Genomic DNA, 21,108 nt, shown 5'->3' on the forward strand with positions numbered 1-21,108 from the left:
AATAAATACAGTTTCATCACTTTAAGATGTTTCTTTCTGCATATTCATTCTGGGTGTGCTGTCCTTTACATCATTGTAGGCTCACTTTATACCTCAGATTATTGGCTTTCAATCCCATTCCTGTTTTCAATTTCTAAACTTGGGGCTTCCTCCACCCACAATACTGTACAAAAATGCTATACAGTTTTTAAAAAACATTAAATGTACAGTACAACCATAATTATTAAATTTAAAAAAATGTAACACCAAGTTTACTAAAAATTGGTTTAAAAGTTGTACAAACTACAAGCCACATCACAGTAGAAGCAAGGAAGTTGGAACTAACTGGTCAGTACCAGTTGTGCCTTTTCATCCCGTATCTTTATCCGAGCACCCTACCAACAGACGTTTTTTTTTTATTGTAAAACACACAGCAAAATGTAGATGGGCTTTTTAAATATTAGAATAATTTTAATTCATTTTATTACTGTTATAGTCCATCTTAGTTATTGTTTTCAAATTATTTTAAATTTTAAGTACCGTATTTTGGTAAATTATGTTGTTTAGTCCTTTTTGGAAGTCCTGAGAGTAAAGACAAAGACTTTTTAGAATAAAATTTATCAAATTTTAGTGTAACTTGACTCCAATTTTAAGGAAATCTAACAAATCTACCACTTATTCAGGAAGGATGTTACAAAGCAGTTACTTTATAGCCTTGCTCCATTGGGTCATAGGTCATGGTATTCAAATAGATTATTGATGATCATACTTGTATGTAAAATTTAAAAACAAATTTACAAGTTCAAGAAATGTATGGTAAGTAGATGTTGTTATAATAATAATATTCTTTAGAAATGTTTAGTTTTAAATAATAGTATTTATTTTACTCTCTAAAGGCTAATATGTTCACACATTGTCCCTGCCTTTCTGTATGTTATACATTTTATGTGTGATTTTGCTGTGAATTTTTCTACTTTTGATCCGTCATTTTCAATCAGATTTGTAATACAATATTGTCAGACTTTTGTCTGATTTTTGTAATTTGTATACCTGAAAATAGAAAATAACATACTACTACAGTATTAGCTATTATTGCGATATGTTTGCGATATGTTACAAAAGATAACTTCATTTTACCTATGATTATTCCTATTGTACAACAAAGATTGATTGTCAAAATAGTTACTGTTCCTGATCTTGGTAGCCTAACCTGGTTAGCTGACTAGCAATGATCCGGATTGCACTATCCAAATCGAGCGTTCCCAAAAAGACTGCAATTGTTGGGATCCCGTTTTGGAGTCTGTGTGAACGAGACCAATCTCCTTGCTTTTTGCTATTTAAATTCACTTTCTTGACAGACCTGTTTTTGTTTACCAATACATTCAATTTTAGGAATTCTGAGTTTCTATTCTAATAAACCCATTTGTCATCTTAAGGCCAACACGGACTGCATCATACACCGAGGCCCGGGCGAAATTTTTTGACTTGTCAGTGCTCTCTGAGTTTGATCACGACGAGACAAGTCATCTTGAGATAGTGTCGTGCATAGTTTTTAGGTGTCAGGAGAACTCTAAACATGTTTCATTTTCTTGGGCCTCATTGTACGACGCTGTCTGAGTTGGCAGTTAGAAGCATGGTGCTACATAATTGCGTAGGACCAAAATCCCAGGGATATTGAGGCCTTTCAAGATTAAATTTTATGGAGATGATGTTTCACGACAAATAAAATTTTATAATATAAACTTGAAATTCAAAGTGTGCCCTTCTGTTATTCAACAACCATGAACGAACCATTTAAACGCAGAAAACCTTGTCTTGTAGGCATTGAGGATGCACAATACAACAGGGCTAATACTGTAGTAATACATTATGTGCACAGTGATAAACGATATGCACAGTCGTACCATACAGTACTGTAGGTGCATATTGATACTGATAGATGTTCATTCATAGTGCTATATGAACAGACCATACAGTAGGTGCATATTGATACTGATAGATGTTCATTCATAGTGCTATATGAACAGTGCTATATGAACAGAGCTAAATGTGCTCAGTAATAATAATTTAGAGAGATGTTTAGTTTTACATGTGTCTTGTGCACAGTGCTTTTAACTTTTAAGGTGTTCACAGTTTTATGGGGTGTCACGAAAGCTCAGACCACGAAAGCTCAGACCCCCTAAGACCTAAGATCACGAAAGCTAAGACCCAACACCTAAGATTACAAATATTTATCTTTCACACCTGCCTTGTATTTTAACTCCTAACATTTATTCTGAATACCACACCTTAGAATTGGCACTTTCATGAAAAAGAATCACATAAAAAGTAACAAATACATTTTTAAATTGATGATTTTACAGACGTTTTTCTCGCACACAAAATGACTAGCCTACAGTACAGTAGGCCTACCCCATGGGCCATGTTCAATGTTTTTGTTTCTATGGAACGTCAAAAGAGCAAAAATTATATAGAGGGCTGAAAACTCTGTGGAGTCCATCTACAGTGTGGATGGAACAATGTAAAATTATAATTGTAATGATAATAGTATAATCATGCAAGTACGAAGAAATAAATACTGGCAAATAAATTTTAATTTAAAAATCATGATAAGTTTTTTTGTTTCGTTTTCTTTCTGTTTTTATACTTGTACTATTATTGTTGCTCTTTTGGCGCTTCATAGAAACAAAAACATTGAGCATGGGGAGCTCGAGGAGTTACATTACAGTATACAAAGAAACACATCTGTAAAATCATCAATTTAAAGGATTTATTTATTTGTTATTATGTGTTTCTCCTTCTGAAAGTACTTATATAAGTCCTAATTTTAATGTGTGGTGTTCAGGATAAAGTTAGTCAACAAATTTGGAGTCAAAATACAAGAAAGGCAGGTGCGTAAGAAAAACATCCTCTGAACCAACACAATGGAGTAAATATATACCAACAAACAACCCGTCAAGTTTGTTTGTTGTAAAGAAAAAATATACATTTACTCAACGGGCGAAAATAATGTGAGTTTATCTATGTTTTGCGGTAGTATTAAATTATATTTATGGTAATAAATGAAACCTACTGTGTTTAAAATTATGTATGGATAAACAAGTATTGTTTTTAAGCTGTAGTATATCTTAGTATTTGTAATCTTAGGTGTTGGGTCTTAGCTTTCGTGATCTTAGGTCTTAGGGGGTTTGAGCTTTCGTGGTCTGAGCTTTCGTGACACCCCAGTTTTATGTGCACAGTGCTATGTGACTATTTGTACAGTGCTATAAATAACTGTATTGCATAGAAGTTTGCAGTGCTATCTGCACAGTGCCTTTATGTTCACAGTTCTTTTGCACAGTGTTTAGATGGTCACAGATGTGCACAGTGTGCTGGATTTTCTCCCCTTTTTAAAAGTTTTTTTGATTGACTTTCTCTCAGTCTCATACTCTTAAACAAAATATTTATTTTTGTTGAGAATTTCTCTGTTTCTGTCCATTATCCATTGTGATTTATCAGAAAAGTGTAATTTTATAGGATCAATAGGCCTATACTATTAGTTTGGGAATTTTAATCCTTGATCTACATTCATTGAATCTCCATGACATAAAAATAGGTCATCCCAAACCCACCAGCATGTTTTTGAATACAAACGTACGCATCATTTATGATCCAGTCAAGATCGTAAACAATAGATATATTTCTGTTCAATGATTCTTAACAATTGAACCTCAACAAAAGGGATTTCACGGTCTTAGTCTTTTTGACATTCTCATCAAATATCAGATGCTCGGTTAATATTTATGAGAAAACAAGTGAATATATTTATGCTGATATTTTTATTTTACATAGCAAAATGTTGAGATTTTTTTTACAGTAGATAATTAGTTGTGGAAAGCTTCATAGAGAGAAGGCTTTATTCATGTTTTGAGTTTTGGTTTTCTTGTCATAGTTTCTGTACAATGCACTCTGGTGACCGGTAAGTTTAATGGTTTGATTTGTTTACTCAATAGTACCTTTACATTGATCTAGCGTCACTGTACATTTATTGACATAAAACGATTATTTCAGTTTCAAATGAATAATAAAAGCTTGACACCATACTGTGTGAATGAGATTTTGAATATTTGCTGGTTTGGTAGTGTTCATAAAACTTTAGAAATGGTTAGCTTGTTGAAAGAATTACAAAAAAAAACTGATCTAAAATAAATTGAAATACTGTACATTAAAAAAAAATATTTTCTTAAAATTTCTTATTACTTTACTATACCAAGAGATATGCCTGTCCCCGGACAATCCGTAACCCCTCTCTAGAGTTAGTTTAAATGTAGTTTAAATAACTTTTCCAGTACAATTCCGGCCATTTTGATATCCCATGTATGGATGTAAGCAGTAGCAAAGATTTATATGTACACTTTCTCTCTTGTAGTATATTAATTTTTTTTCTCTTTTGTGGTTGCCTCCACCTTTATTCACTCAATCTTTCATGAGTATACTCTATTCATATTTCATTTTCGTACGTTAAATTTCCATTTTTATCTTTTTTTGTTATTTTCTGATTTTTACACTTCTCTATTTTAACCATTATACATAGTGTTATGATCATGTATACAAATAACCATAAACTTATCCACACTTCATTATGTACATAATATAATACATTTTTAAAATACAGTATATTTTGGAAATGTATGTCATGTCATTATTATTAAATACGCTTCAATTATGGATGCCACTTATAAGTTACAACATGCCTATTGTTCCTACTTTCCCAGCTATTGAGTTTCGTTTTTTTATTTTTTGAAATTGCAACTAAAGTAAATTACTAAATAGAGAAGTTTGTTCCTTCAATCAGTAAACAATGTGAGATCTGGTAGATCTTGTAAGATTGAGTTACCTCGGACTAGCTTCATACTGCCTCTATCATACTGTACAGGTAGATATAGAAAATTGTCTTTAGTGGATGGGTGTGTCCCTTAGGGGAGAAGAACATTAATATAGATTAACATCTAATATCCTTAAGCTCTCTGATCTTTAAAAATGACACTACTTTTTTTAATTTAGTTATAAACATAATCGCAATGGTGGATTACTTGTCACCAAATTATATAATTATTATTTTCACATTTCAATGGTAAAAATGTTAGAATAAATATAACATACAAAACTACACTGTAGTGCCATTTGTGTTGTACCTTCGTGGCCAAATTAGAAATAATATTAATATTAACTATTATATTTGTTGTTCAACAAGAGTAATATCCATCATCTTTGGCAAAATACATATTTCTGGTATTTATTGCTAGTTCTCATTGTTAATTTCTCATTGTTTGTTGGTTAAATTCTGCACGATTGCTACCTTTATATTATTAATAATCAATTACAATGCTGTATATAATCTAATTGACTATTTGTTTGTAGTGTAGATTTTCTTTGTTAAATACTACGACTGTACAAGATGATATTCATTTGTGTAAAATGGTTGGACTGGAAAGGTAAAGGAAATTGAAAATTGCATGTCAGATGCTTTGCTTTTATAATTCTGTCCGTGTGAAATGGATCGAATCTGGTAATTGATTCTCTAGCTGGAGGAAGCGTTAAGATGAAATTCATCTTACCGAGCAATATTTTTAATTCAAAAATCTGTCATTCTAAGATTTCCCTGATCATGACATATACTGTAGTAAGTATACTAATCCATGCTTTGTTAAAAAAATTAAACATCCTGAATGTTAAATATTTATTTGTAAGCTGTTTGTCATACTGAGTACAGTATAATTTGCATAATATTTTGAAGATGTGGAATAGGATATGAGCAAGCACTTTATAATACAGAATAACAAGAGTGTACAACAATTTATCTTTCATGTTCAGTAGATTTATGTTGTGTCCTACTCCTAACTTTTAAAAATGTTTACTAAAAGAATTAGTTGAACTTTGCTTTGGTAATTATTAACCCTCAAACTTCTGCTGATAAAACGGTATAACAGAATCTTCTAACTACAGTATTCAAAATGATACCTGCTTTTGAACAATTATTTAATTGTCGATCTATTGTTCATGCTCTGTCAACATAAAATAAAAAGCCCAATTGTAAAATACTTTGTCTTGACGTCCCCATTTGGATGAGTTTCATCATTTCAGAACCATGATCTTGTACTTGTAGTATTCCATATTTCTGTAGATTTTTAACTCAGAATATGGATTAACATTAATGTTGACTATTTCATGGGACTTACTGTGCTATGCTATGCTTATTATACAACTGATCATAAATCAAATTATGGCATAGACTTATCAAAATTATTAGTTGATTAATTTTGTTAAATGACTCATCATAAACAGGTGTAAAAGAAGTATTTAATGTACTATACCTAGCCATCACAATGTAACCTATCAAGTAGCTAAGTGGTTAACTAAACCTGGTCCATTCAATTGTAATGTGTTGGTTCAAAGCTTTAGACTTATTATTTTCTTGTGGTGTCTTTCAGGTGTATCAAACACCTTAGATAAATTAGGGAATTTCCCATGACTGTTGGTTACTGAATTTGTTTTTGTACTTGGGACTTAACTTTGGCGTATATTAAACATAAAGTGACCATTGAGGTTTAGGATGTTTATCAGAGAGTTTCCACTGTTAAGTGTGGTGCATATATTGACCACTTTTACATAATAATAATACACTATTCAATAGGACGAGGCCGCCACTCCTATTGGTATCACTGTGTAAACCGCATCCTATTGGGAGTATACGGGTATTTTTTTGTAAATTTCATATTTGGTACGTCTTTCACGTCCTGATATTAAGTTTCTGTGCAAGTTTTACCACAGTTTTTCATGGTAGTATGGTAAACTGTAGAATTTGTGGAGTTTTGAAAAGAAACTAATTTCAAACTGTTACTTTTTTAGTTTTTTAGAATAAGTGTTTGTTGCCATTCCAAGATCACATCTCTGATTTAATCTAGTCTTTTCCTGAACTAATCCGTTCTGTTCTTAAGCATCCGTGTAATAGACAGGCACATGGTCAGCCAATGGTATCAATGAATTTTTGATTTTTTTAGCAGTTTCATTTTTATAAAACCTTTTCTGTAATTTAAAATAATCATGTAATTTTTAATTAATCATAACATTTGGGGTGGGGAAGTGAGGAGAGGGAGAAAAATTAACTGTTATATTATAAAATTTGCATTAATTTAATTGTTATTTATTGACTTGATTTCAGGAGGGTACATTAGTATACATCTTGCTTGAAAAGAAGCCCTCTAAAATTTGCATTAATTTAATTGTTATTTACTGACTTGATTTCAGGAGGGTACATTAGTATACATCTGACTTGAGAAGAAGCCCTATAAAATATTCATTTAAAAGCCAATTGGAAAATGTATACAAAACAATTAATTTGAGAATAGTATTAAGATGACCATTGTTATTTGGTAAAGGTATATTCCCTTGGACTTATACACCAGCCGCTGGTATTGTCTGTACATGACCTTGTTCATTGGATTATATAGTTTTTGATTCATTTAATACAAGTATTGATCTACTTTCATTTGCACTGGACTTAATCCAGTGGTTTGATAATCAGCTGTAGTTCTGATCATATACAGTACAAACTTGAAAACGAAATACAGTTTAACAAAGGCAATTGTGTTTGCATATGCTATTGTAATACGGAAGAAACTGAAGGAAATTAAATTAGTATTATCAATTTCACATCAGACATTGAATATCTAGTATTGATAAGTTTGTCAAAACAGCTGGGTGCTACTGAAAAAAGTATTAATAATAAATGGTGTGAATTATAAATATTATGAATTTCTAAAGTCATTTGTTGACAATAATGTAAACCATGCAAGACCCTAGAACTGAATTGAAACATCATAGGAAGCACAAAAAAAAGAAAACAGAAAATCACCATCATACAGTGAGTGAGCTGTTGTTCAATAATTAAAGACACCTTCCCTACAAATAATACATATATTACTTTAAAAACATTAAACCAGGTCATTCCTTGTCTTAAGTACGTTTTTTATGGTAAATTATGATAAAAAGAGAGAAACAATGCAATACCCTAAGTACATAGCTCGCGGCGACTGACCTCTCGTGGACGGTCTTTAGGCCTAGCCTAGCTAGGCTTAGTTTTGTAGGCCTAGCTGGTAAACATCAGTAACACACGAACATCATACGCTATATACCTAGCCTGACGTTGTATAGTTGCTGCATTAATTGTCTTTCTATTTTTGCCAGACTCCGTTGATACAAATTGGGGAAAACCCAGTATTTTCGCTTAAAAGTTAGGAGTCTTCCATTTGTTTTGGCCTCACGTTCGATCGAAACCTGGGTGAATTACAGAAGAAAAACAAAAATATCAATCCGCGAGCAATGCATTTTGGGATTTATAGCGGGCCGTTATAATTATTAGAATCGACTTATTTTTCACATTTTTAACTATTTAAAGACGAAAAAAGTTATCGCAATAGAACCATATAGTATTATTTTTACATTAAATATAGTTTGTGATCTCAAAGTAGATCTAAAAAACGTAGGGAAGGTGTCTTTAAGACTAATACCCTTTTCACTGCTCCTCAAAGAGTAACAAGTTGTAACCAGGTTTGTGTGTGTCGACAATTTTCAGGAAAATCTCCCAAGATTTCACAAGGGACCACCTACAAGAGTTTTATTTTTTTCGCAACATGTTCCGAGTTGTTACTGCGCTTGTATTAAACTGACCAATCATATAGTAATCAAATAGCGCACAACTAAGCTTTCTCCCGAGATTTTTCAGTTCGTGTATGCGTGTGTAAAAACATCGGGACATCAAACCTGGTTACAACAAGTTACAAGTTACTTTTTGAGGTATACCTTTTCTATGCAGTGTTAGTACCTGTTCACTATAACAATGTATGCAGATGTGAAAAGGGCATAAGAGTATTACAGTACTTCTGAGTATTGCAATAGAACTTCAGAATAGAATACAGTAAATAAGTTTTGACATTATCTCGGTTCATGTCTAGTCTCTCATTCTTACTAATGTCTTCATTACTCCTTATAGTCTTCATTATCCTGTTTTTGAGTACATGCACATTTCTTTTCAGTGGACATAAATCAATAATAGTCTATGATTGCAGCTTTCTTTTCCGTTTATTACCATACTCACTTAAATTGAAGCCTACCCTTTAGACATAAAATTGGGTCATGTTTTTGGGGTTAGCTAACAGCGGGCTTTAAAATAGGCGATATGACAATGCATGAGGTGCAATCAAACATGCAATTTACACTTCGTATACGGGTACAAAAGGCAATACTGTTCTGGCCATGTGAATTCTCTGCTCTGGACCACGTTTCGTTTAGTCAAAATGCTATAAATTAATTGATATATTTTTGACGTTCTTTTTGTTGTTTGGTACATATTTGTCTTTTTACAGTATTTTTGTTTGGTATTGTTGATATATTTGTGAAGTATCTTTACTGCAGTTTATACTGAGTGACCCAATTAGCTTTGCTTTTAACAGATTAAAGATAAAGAGCTATAAAATCCAATACCACTGAAAATGTCTTATTGTCTCAATTAATGCATGATATACCACAGAATTTTATGAGCCATTGTACATTTTTATTACAACTGTATATCAGATAATGATGGAAGGAATACTGATCATAATAACATTTAAAACCTACTACTGTAGAGGAAAATCTTCCATCTGGATTAGATCTTATTATTTGTTAATGTTAGCTATAGTTTGCTATTCAAAATTGTCCTTTTTGCACCAAAGAAATCTTTTAATTAAAAGGCATTAAATTGGTTTTTCACATGTGCAAATTTACTGAATTTATTTTACAGGGGATAAGATAAATTTTATATTAGGTTTTAAACTGGCTTTATCTATATTACTTAAGATTAATTCATAGTTTTTTAAAATGATGCGCATTTAATAGAGGGTTACAGTTTCAGATAGACGAACAAATCATGATCAATTAAATCAACAAGAAATTTTGACTTGGAGTAAATACTTCTGTCGTATATAAAGTATTTTGCAGAGAATTTAAAGATTGGAACGCATCAGTAATTGGAATTGAATCCATTTCCTGAAGCTACACTAAAGATGGTAAGATTAAAATAGATATGAAATGGATATGTTCAGAATGATACTTGTTTATCTTGTTGAACCATGTTTATTACTTTTACTTAATGCATTCCAGGTTGATACTGTGTTATAATTTCAACCCCAAATTTACAATATCGAGAGGTTTAAAGAATTTTATGCGTTTTAACAGATTTTTTGCAAAATACCTTGTGCAATCGTTGTGTCGTGCATTCTAGCAATTGGATGTAATTATGTATCTGGAAAATTTAAACAGTAAACATTGGTTTATTTAACCAAAATTTGATCGTTAGATTGGATGAAAATTAGGGATGCTCCTGGAGAAATTTGGAAGGCTAGTAGTCCAAGGCGTACATTAGAATATTATTTTTTTTTAAATGCAGTAAATAAAATGTTTTTATTTTTAGTTCGCATTTTTTCATTTATGAGTTCTCCTTTGAACCTAATCGAATCCCTTTAAACCTTTTAAATGTTACCCTTCTGTGTCTGAAAGGGGTCTTAACAAAAGGTGAAAGATTGGTTTCATACTATTTGTATGTATCAGTACATAAGCAAGCATTATAGCGTTAATAACCCAAACCTCTTTCGCACAGATCAAACTCAAGACCCCATTGTTATTTTACCTAGTATCCAGAGTTGAGGAACTTTGTTCCTTATTTATTTTATATTGCAACTCTGTAAAAGGGGCTCAAAATGCTTAACCATAACATTTATATTTTATTTTCAGTGATGTACTATTATTATTATTACACTGGTGTAATCAAATTAGCGTACAATACAGTTACTTCATATTAGCTCAATGTCATAGTGATCACATTCCTGTTTGATGTGTAATTGATCGTTCGTGTTGATCATCTCCTCCCCTTATTTTGCTCAGCATAACCATCTTGATAACCTCACGGACAGCTGAGAACTTGTCGTTACTCACTTAGGAAGTCGTGTCTTACCCTGCACTTAAAACAATCAAGTGTTTACTTGCCTAATAACTCATTGATTAGATAACAAATTTGATAGGAAATAGGTTTACACTTTAAAACATATTAGATAATTGTATTATCATCTAAAATTAATGGGATTAGATTAGATGAATTTAGACAACCTTGTGAATTACAGCCAATTATAGCTAATAATTGTCTGTGTGTGTATTTCAAGAATGCTATACACAGCAATGACAAATCATTTCAGTCAACGTTTGATATTCTATAACTACAGTACTACTGTATAAAGACATAAGAGCACCATACCGAGCTCCAGCAGTAGATTTCTAAGCTCAAAATCAAAGCCATCATGTGTCAATGCTTATGAATGACTGCAGGAAATCAAACGTTATATACATCAGTTTAAAGAAACATTACATACAGAAATGTTAAAATGATAGAAACATTGCTCTTCTCTGTGTATCGTCAATTCAAAATATTTGGGGTATGGACCACTAATATCAAATTGAACGGTTATAGTGAGATCACACACTTAGCAGTAATGCCATATCTTTATATGGCTATTTGGTATTATGCAGTAGAAACTGACTTCAAAAAAAGATACTGATAACACTTGGAGCCAAAATCGTTAATGGTGTCATCATTTGCATAATTAGAATGTGGAAGGAAAAATGGTAGTATAATGTACAATTAAATTGTTCTGATTCTCACTGATGTGACTGCAAAAGGAAATTGCAGTCGGAAACTCATTTTCGTTAGGATGTATAGTAATTCATTTCGAAGAACGCACTAGTTAAAAGTTCTAGTTGTGACTGATGATTAATGTCTTAAATAACAAGAGGCTACATATCAATACATGCGAGAGCATTTTCAATCTATAACAAAATGACAACAGAATCCATTTCTTCAAACAAAGTCTTGTTATACATTTGTAGTTGGTACTTTTCTGACTACGAGTAATATGCTACAGCCAGGAAAAAGATTACTGCCTAGAACCAAGAGGTTGATGAACTTTAATATCATACATGCTGATTATAAGGTTGGACAGGGACATAATTATTTCCCTATCCCCAATAAAGTACATTCATACTTTTCTGAGAATATTTTCAATTCAAACAAGAACAACCTTCTGTAGTTGATCTGGACTTTTTGTGCCCACACAAATTGAAGGTTGTACATAAAATATATTTTTTAAATGGCAAATATTAATTATAACTTAACAATAGCAGATGTCTACCCTCCCAGACTAATTACGATTCAAATTAGGAGTCAACAGTTATCTGAATGATTATCGATTAAGTACGGAGTAAGGTCTGCAGAAAAACATTCTGTGATGATTTGCATAAATCACCAGCCCCTGGGCATACCAGGAAAATCTAGGTCAGTATAAATTGAAGTTGGGAGAGAAAGTGATTGTGAGAGTTGGAGGTGATTAGTGACTGGTGCCTATTGGGATGTGAACAAAGGATTGATACCTCAGGCTGTATCTTGCATCAAGCCGTATCACTAATTGCTTTGCAAAACCAACATTTATTGTCTTTGTCTCAAAATTAATTAGTACAACTTTCCATCTCGTTAGATCTATTACAGTTTAAGATAATATAATTATAAACTGGTACCAAGGGAAAATTTATATTCAGCTATTTAATAATGATCATGCTTAATTTCGAAAAGCAAATCTCACAATGTAGAACAGAATTTACTTCACGGAAAAACTGTAGTATCATACAATATTATATTCACCTTCAGTTTCCTTTTATAATAAATTAGAATATAATTTTTTTTTTGTAGGAATGTATCAAAAGCATTCATAATTATTTATATAATTAATTATTTTAAATTTTAACAACTCTACTCAAGTCAGAAATAACAGATTTAAAACCTTATTTTAAAAACAATGTAAATTCTTTCTAATAGAAATTGGTCCTCACAAAGTATCAGAATAGAACTGATCACGTTTTTTTATTTTAAAAAACCGAACCCTTTGATTTTTAAACTGATTTCTTTAGAGCAGTTTTTCACAAAATCATTATTTGTATACTGAAAATACTGATTCAGTTATAATTCTATTGAATCATTTTTTGTTTCATTTAATAGTTCCTTTGCAAAAACCAGGTAAACTATATCATACAGGTCAAATGAAGTATAAGGTTATATCCTGCTTTAACCCTTAAATATGAAAGATCAAAACACTGTTCCCAGCAATATTCTGTCTAACATTAATAGTGATTGACACATTCACTTGTATGTCTTGCAAAATCAATTATAACCCTGGAAAACAGGTAGAATAATGGCAATCTAAATGTGATATCACTGAAAATAGGAGATTAAATTTGAAAGCTTGTGTTTTTTTCTACCAGTTTAAAAATGAATAAGTGAATAAATTTACATCATTTAGGCTACAGAGGAATAATTAATTGTACCTAAAAATGTTTTCTTAAATCATGTGGGTATGAATATCATCAACATTTCAGAAAATACAGTAGGTTGTTGATCATTTTAGTTAAATTTGTAGATTTGTGAGTGAGTGCCTTGTGTTTCATGATGTCTCATAAAATAATAGTTTGCTAGAATATCTCTAATTAAAAAGGCCATCTAAAGTTAGAATAAAAGCATGATATATATAATAAAACCTATGAAGTCTTTATCATCTCAATTTGAGTAAGTTTTTGATAAAAATCATGCATCAACGATATGTACAGTGTAGTTTGGGTTTTGATATGATGCTTTCATTAAAAAACAAAAATATAATGACTTATGATGGATGATGGTGGCTTAAACAGAAAAAAAAATGGAACGATTGAAAGAACAGTCAACAAATATAAAAATTGAGGAGATATGATCCATATTCATTTTTATAGGGTGTTTTCTATTTGTGATTTTGTCATTATTTTGATATCATTTTTATCAATAATTTGATTTTTTCTGACAGGTTCTTCAATATTAATCATTAATTTAATTACATTGCAATGATAAATTACAATAAACTATGGCTGTAATTGCTCTTGTAATTCCTTAACTGTCTTTGGCAATGTGCCAATTAATGTATAGCTTTTTTACCTGTCGTTCTTTGGCGATGTGCCAACTGATGCAAAACATGTTTTTCTCTCATTGAGTTGTTGTACTAAGTGTTTGATTATTTATAGAATGTACATCTGCATGCGAATTTAATGTAATCAATCCTCATTTGAACTTCTTCTTACATATTATTAGACTGTCTTGTAATTTACTATGGATTTATGACTGAATTATATAGGCATGCAATAACATATACTACAACATTATATCTTAAGGCAAATTTAGAAAGATGGTCACAATGAGTAAATTCACTTTACTGACAAGGGTAGACAATCGAATGTACAATAAGTACATGATGTATTTAATGCTAAAGCCTAGCCCACTAGGAGGCAATGTAAGGGTGAAGCACAACGCAGTAATTTGACCAATCACAAACTGAAGAATCATACAGATTGTCGCTTGTGATTGGCCAACTCAATTGCGTTGTGTGCTCTTACGTTACATCTAAAGTGGGATGCAACCTTTACCTGAATCACAGATTCCCCACCCTAAAATTGTTTGACTCCCCTCCCCACAAACAAAAACACCTTTTTTAAGATTTTAAATCTCAAATAAAGCAAGATCCACTGATTTAGATAAGATAAAACAAGGGTAAGTCATCAGTCACAAAAACAGAACACACAAAGAATCCAAATATGATCAAATAAAAAAATATTTAATTTATTTCTTTTTATTCGGAGTTATCCTTATTTTAATTTATCTGAAATTATTCAGTTGGATCTTCTGGTATTACTTGTCAGTACAGTGATGTTTGTGTTTCCTCTATCTAAATATGTCACTCCCTTCCATACACAAGAAAATAATGCAATTATTGTACAGTAATTTATAGAATACAAGTGATTCATAGATTAATTTTCTTGTGTTGGGCGGAGTATGTTTACAACTTATTGCTTGTTGTTGTGTCATTAACTTGTATTATTCTCTATGTTTACTGTGTTCTTCATGTGCTCCGTTTACATCTTCCCTTCTACAGATAATCCAGAATTCTTTAGCATGTATGTATCATAAAACCTAAAACAAGAATGTTCAACAAACTAAAAGGTTTGCGAGATTCTGTCAGTCGCAAAGGTATTGTTAGAAGGATTAGTCAACGCAAGATCAAGAACCGCCGTAATAAGCATGAAGATTTTGAAATAGATGACAATGATCTGTGAGTTCCTAATGCCTGATTATTGACTTGTGTTTACATCATTTGAATGCACTAACATTGCACTATTCCTATTAACACCTTCATTTTCTTTGTTTATATTTCTTACTAACAATCATTGTTTGTTGTCTTTTGTGTTTTATGAAACTGCAATCAAGACATATACAGTCAAAATGGCAAAAGGCTGACAACTTTCTATGAGTTTTATCAGATAATCTATATGGTTTTGACCACTCTTTTAACATGAATAAAGTACTGACTTTATTGAAAGATTCATTTCATAAACTGAATACACAAACCAACAAGAATATTGTTGGTTTATCCAGGTAAGCTAGGAACGAAATACACTCAAGATTTTCCAGATTTTGATTTTGTTATAAGGTAACAACATTGAATTTTACTATATTAAATTACTGTATAAAAATAATAACTCAATTTTTCTTTTTTATAATTTAAAAATTATTAATTAAAACACAGAGAAAATTAAAATAAAACCCAGTAAAAAATATTTATTTGAATGGCCTGGTACTAATAATTTTTCAAAATTTTAATTTTCAATTATACCAAACGGGAGTGATGGTCTCAATTCTGATATAAATGCCCCAATTATAATCTCAATTTAAAAATAAAACTATTAGTTTCACATTGGAGGTTGGACATTTTTATTTGCTATTAGCTATTTTTTGACAATTAAAAATAGCGATATTTAATTAATTTAAAAAAAAAACAACTGCTCTACTTTTTGTTATTATGACTTCAATATATAAAAAAGAAATTGAAACCAGTTCCAATTTAATATGAACATTATTTGTAATAAAGTACTAATTACGGTAATAGTAAAAATATCTGGAGGCTCCAAAATTTGACAATGGCGGAGATGTGAAAATAACCAATGTATTTACTTGACCTTTTACTGCCTTTAAAGAAATGATGTAAGTAACAATATAGATGTAATAATATAATAATAAGTGGGCGTAATAAATGCAGTAGGATGAATAGTATCATCAATATGATATGAATATGAAATTATCCTGGATTAATAATATTGAAGCAACGAATAAGAATATTAATCCTTTATAATTTGAGGAAATTTCCTGAAATCGTAATGAATACACCAGTACTGTTCACACTTGCAACAAGTTTAATGAGATTAACAGAACTATCTGAACAATGAGTAATGACTAGAAAAACATATTTCATTGATATGTTGATGAAACAAAACACTGCACTTTATGAAATGAAAGATAGTTTAATCAGCAAACAATTTTATATTTAATTATTTCCTGGTATGAGGTAATGCTGTCAAAGGAATGTAAAATATGAAACAAAATATGCTTAAATTTTAATGTCTTTTTGGTGCCTATAGCTTACCTGGATAAATAGAAAATTGCCTATACACTTCTGATTAAGAGCTACAATGCAAAAATGTTAAATGGTCCCTGAACATTGCTCCTAGTTAATAGAATAGTCCAACAACCATGATGTTAAATTTGAGAATATACTACCATCTTAATTTCTTTTCATTAAATCATCGCGTAAACTACAAACTACCAATATATTCTTTAATTAATCAGGAATAAATATGTTTGATTAAATGTTTGATTGTAGATTTGTGTTGCATGTATGTTGTACTGTATGTATTTTTCTCAATGTATGTGTTGTTTTTGTGTGATGCATCCAATTAACCTTTTCATGAACATAGTGGTCATCTAATTGTAATCATTATATCGCTTATGGGTGTGGTCAGACAGATTATATTCATTAAGCTACGGTTTAAAGTATTTATCCATGAAATTAAAAAGCAGGTTTTATGGCAGTGGCATGGCTATAGATTATGTTATTTTAAAGCTTAATATTAACACTTCAGCCACCGGTTTCCTGAAAGTATGGCACACCCATTTTATTTTGTACATCTCATAATGTACTACCCCAAATTCTATATTTCACTTTTAATAAAATGTTCTTTAATTTGAGGGGCTTAATGCTTTGTATGTTTTGTGATCGCTGTATTGTCTGATGTCTCTCATTTCTTATCTTTTCTATTTCTAACTAGTAAAATAATTGTATGTTTAACTTGTAACAAGCGCTGACTAAACAGGATAGGTGGTGCTTTTTTCCAATGAATTACATAATCTATGTATTATTTTATTTGGGAATGATTCTGATTGTAATTTCAAGAGGGCTCACTATATATTATAGTAAAAGTAAAGAATTATAAATGAAAAATAATACTTTTGAATTTTAATGTTTACAGTCATAGGTCAGCTTAAACTGTTTGTTTCATTTTCATTCTCACTGCTAAAATCATGTTTATATTGACTTTATTATTATCATTGTTTATTCATAATTGATGAAAAGATGTTTATCTTTTCATTTTCCATCTAACTTTTTGTTTTATTTACACATCATTTTTTGATAAAAGTATCACATTTAAATTTCTTTTTTGTTTCTTAATAAAAGTGATAATTTTCTTTTTATTTCATGGTCATCTTTTGATTGCATTTATAGGACAATTAAGTATGTTCAAGTTTTAATTATTATAAAAAATAATATAAATATTTGTTTTCTGCTTTTGTATCCACAAATACAAGCCACTAACATCTATAAATTATCTCTTACATTTAATTTGTCTATTGTATTTTATTGATTAACTGTTTTAGTATTTCATCTTTATAACTTTGTATTGATCCAGGTGATACTAGAATACTAATCAATATATTATTGACTGACACTCTTCTTCAATAACAACAACTTATTATTCTAACTAACATTCCTTTTTATTTCAATCATTAATTTCAATGTATTTTGTTCTGTAATTTCATAACAATTTGCTTTCTGATTCGTAATTGTTTCTCTGAATTTGTTTATTTTTGCGATACAGAACCCACTAACTTATTTAAATTATATTATACAGTACTGTACTGTACATATAATAACAATTTCAAGTAAACAAACAAGTATTATATCATGCCATCTGTGGTACCTACCATAAGAACATTTAGGAAGAGAGACCCATAACAGTTATCTAACACCTAAATTCATCTAACACAATTATTTATCAAGAATTGTTAGTCTTGTATGTATATTGTTTTTCTACCCATTTTTCCATTTTTAAGTTAATATGCCTTTTGAAGTAATTGCAAATAATAGAAGAACATATAAACACTGAAATGTGCATGTATTTTATAAGAAGTAATGTAATTTATTGGCTAAAAAATAAAGTCACATAATTCCTAATTAATACATTAACATTCTGTTGTGGAAAAGTTTCATTTTGAATCATTAATATTGAATGCAAAAACAATAAATATCTTCAAAATAATATTTTAAGTAAATTTTCTTTTGGATGATCCAAAGTCGAATAAAATTCGTAAACTTACGTTTTTTACTCTAGCTTTCGCTGGTCAACGACGCAGCTTAATCATGAGTGAGTCTCTGTGACTTGGACTTGTTACCATTAGATCTCGTATATGGTATAGTGCCATCTATAGATCGTTCAGGTTTTCCCAAATGGGATTGTCGGGGCCTCCTCTTTAGTAAGTTGTTGTACAATTTTGGGAGTTCCAAACCGCCGTCGTCTCTGTTCATAGTGTTACCATGTTTTCTTATTTTTAAAATAATAAATTATCAAAATAATAAATTATAAACATTTTGTTTGAAGGAAAATGTTCATTTGACCCTTTATGACCTTTGTATTTGAGCTTTTGAAGTGAAGGGTTAACTGAAAGATCAAAAATCCACCCCCATGTGATTTAATTTATGCATTTGTTTTGTGGTACAGTACAAGCATTCACTGTTTTAACACTAACAGAATATACACATTGAGTTTATTGTTTAAAGAAGGTGGTACTATGAGACATGTTATTGTAAGAAATACTGTAGTTATTAAATCTGTTCCCTGCTTTAAATAAACAAAGACAAAATGCTAATAATTATAAACAACTGTGTATTTCCAAGAAATTGTTACAGAAACCACAGACCTTAATTAAAACTATAATAGGTTCATGCAGAGACAATTCTACCTAATAAATCTAAAATTTGTTTTTCTAGATAGAACAATGAATTCATTATATAAAACAACACTTTATTATTGTTATTTATTATTATTGCCAACAATAAATGTCAATAAAACAAACAATTTAAAAAACAAAGGATTGATTATTATATTGTTTTGCGTTCCTTTATGGAATGATGCACGACTATTTCATTATCAATTTGGTTTTAATATCTTGTTTATTAATAATTTTGAAACAAACTTAATCTACAATAAACAAATAGAGTAAACATTTCAGGACAGGATTTTAAGAAGACAAAAAATAGATAATTTTATTGAAAATGATTCTTCCAAAGTATCGATGTTGTCCTGTAAATTCTGTTTGAAACTATATGTATAGTAGTAATAACCATTTTTTTCTGCTTGATTTGCGTGACTGATGCATAAAAATATACTGTACAAATGAATTTCAAGACGTTAGACCCGCTCCTACCAACTGTAAAAATCAATGAATATCAAATACCTGCTAACTTCGTATATACCGGTACCAGTTAAAGTAACATTTGTATAAGAGAAACATACCACTAAATAAATCTAAAATATACAAAAATAAGTACTGGTATACCAGTAAATAATGATGAGAGAATAGGTTGTATTAAATATGTGCTAATTGAAGAATTACAATATTATGATGTTAATTTAAATATAATTTAAATTTAGTGGCATTTGTAGAATTTGTAAATGGGTGCAAACAACACATATTGTGAGAAGATGGTAGAGACATATTGGCCATTACAACAAGTTTATTTCCCAATGCGATCAGTCAACAACGTCGCATGGCAAAAATCCTCAAAATGTTAACAGAAAGCTGAGCATGAATTAGAGCATGTAAATTATCACCATTATACAGTATATCACTTTTTTGTTAGGTCTATTCAAATCATGCGTAATTGACCAATCAAATTGTAAAAATACAATCAAGGTGTGTTATAAATTTAGTGTATTCTGTGGATATCCTGCACAGTGTTCGTTACATGTAAAAAACCCATTTTTGTTATGATACAGGTCTTCTTGTTTCTATTATATTCAAATCACCATTACTCTATGATTGTAACAGCTTGTCTCTTTCGCTACACGTTTTATATTTTCTCTTTGATAATAATTCTTGTTATTATTTCTAACATACTGAATAGCCTAATATGGTGTGCTGTATCATTAATACAATTACTTAATGTATTCATCAGTTTCTATGTCTGTTTGCATTTCTCTACATGTCTATCTATAAAAAGTTATTAATATTTGAAATTTAAAAATTGTATTGTTTATTATTAGATAATTAACTACTAACTATAAAGTTTATTTGATTTTTTTTACTTCATTAATTTCTGACTTCTTAATTTATCTTATAAGTTGTTATGTTTTTTAATTTAAAATTTTACAATAATAGATGTCAAACAATAATTAATGTCGCCCCCACACAAAAGTGTGTAACTGAAAACTACAATACAAAACATTTGGTTACGTAGCCATAACATCGGCAGGGGTTCGAGGCTCACTCACTCCATGGTTCTGGTGGTAGAACGAGTCTTCTCGGATAAGGACTATAAACCGTAGGTCCAGTGTACACTTCTAGCTCGTGTGCACTTTAAAGAACCTAGTACATCTTTCGAGACGAGTAGGGGGTTACCCCGGTGTATTAGTACATCACAGCCACTGATCACCAACTGGGCCCTCTGGGAGACCAATCTTTGACTGAAGAGGTTACCCAGTATAAATATAAATTTCAATCAATCAATCAATCAATCAATCAATCAACATTTGGTTTGGAAAAAATTACTGTAATAATAAATTTATATACATTTGAACTTCCCTGTTTAATGGCCACTTATT

At 30.5% G+C, this 21,108-nt stretch overlaps 1 protein-coding gene across 4 annotated transcripts in view; it reads left to right on the forward strand.

Annotated features, from left to right (window-relative positions):
• The window catches only part of LOC140055291 (protein still life, isoforms C/SIF type 2-like), an 87,419-nt gene that overhangs the window by 15,595 nt on the left and 50,716 nt on the right, over window positions 1-21,108 (forward strand). For 2 of the 4 annotated variants that reach the window (XM_072100590.1, XM_072100591.1), the window contains exon 4: window positions 15,051-15,227. The exons of 1 other annotated variant lie outside the window; for it this stretch is intronic. In XM_072100590.1, the coding sequence (XP_071956691.1) occupies window positions 15,100-15,227 (128 nt within the window). In that variant the 5' untranslated portion in view covers window positions 15,051-15,099. Of the gene's footprint in view, window positions 1-15,050; window positions 15,551-21,108 lie in introns of those variants that run through there. One more of the 4 variants, XM_072100592.1, reaches the window with a different exon arrangement.

The sequence above is a fragment of the Antedon mediterranea genome, chromosome 7, assembly GCF_964355755.1.
Source record: "Antedon mediterranea chromosome 7, ecAntMedi1.1, whole genome shotgun sequence".
NCBI lineage: Eukaryota > Metazoa > Echinodermata > Crinoidea > Comatulida > Antedonidae > Antedon > Antedon mediterranea.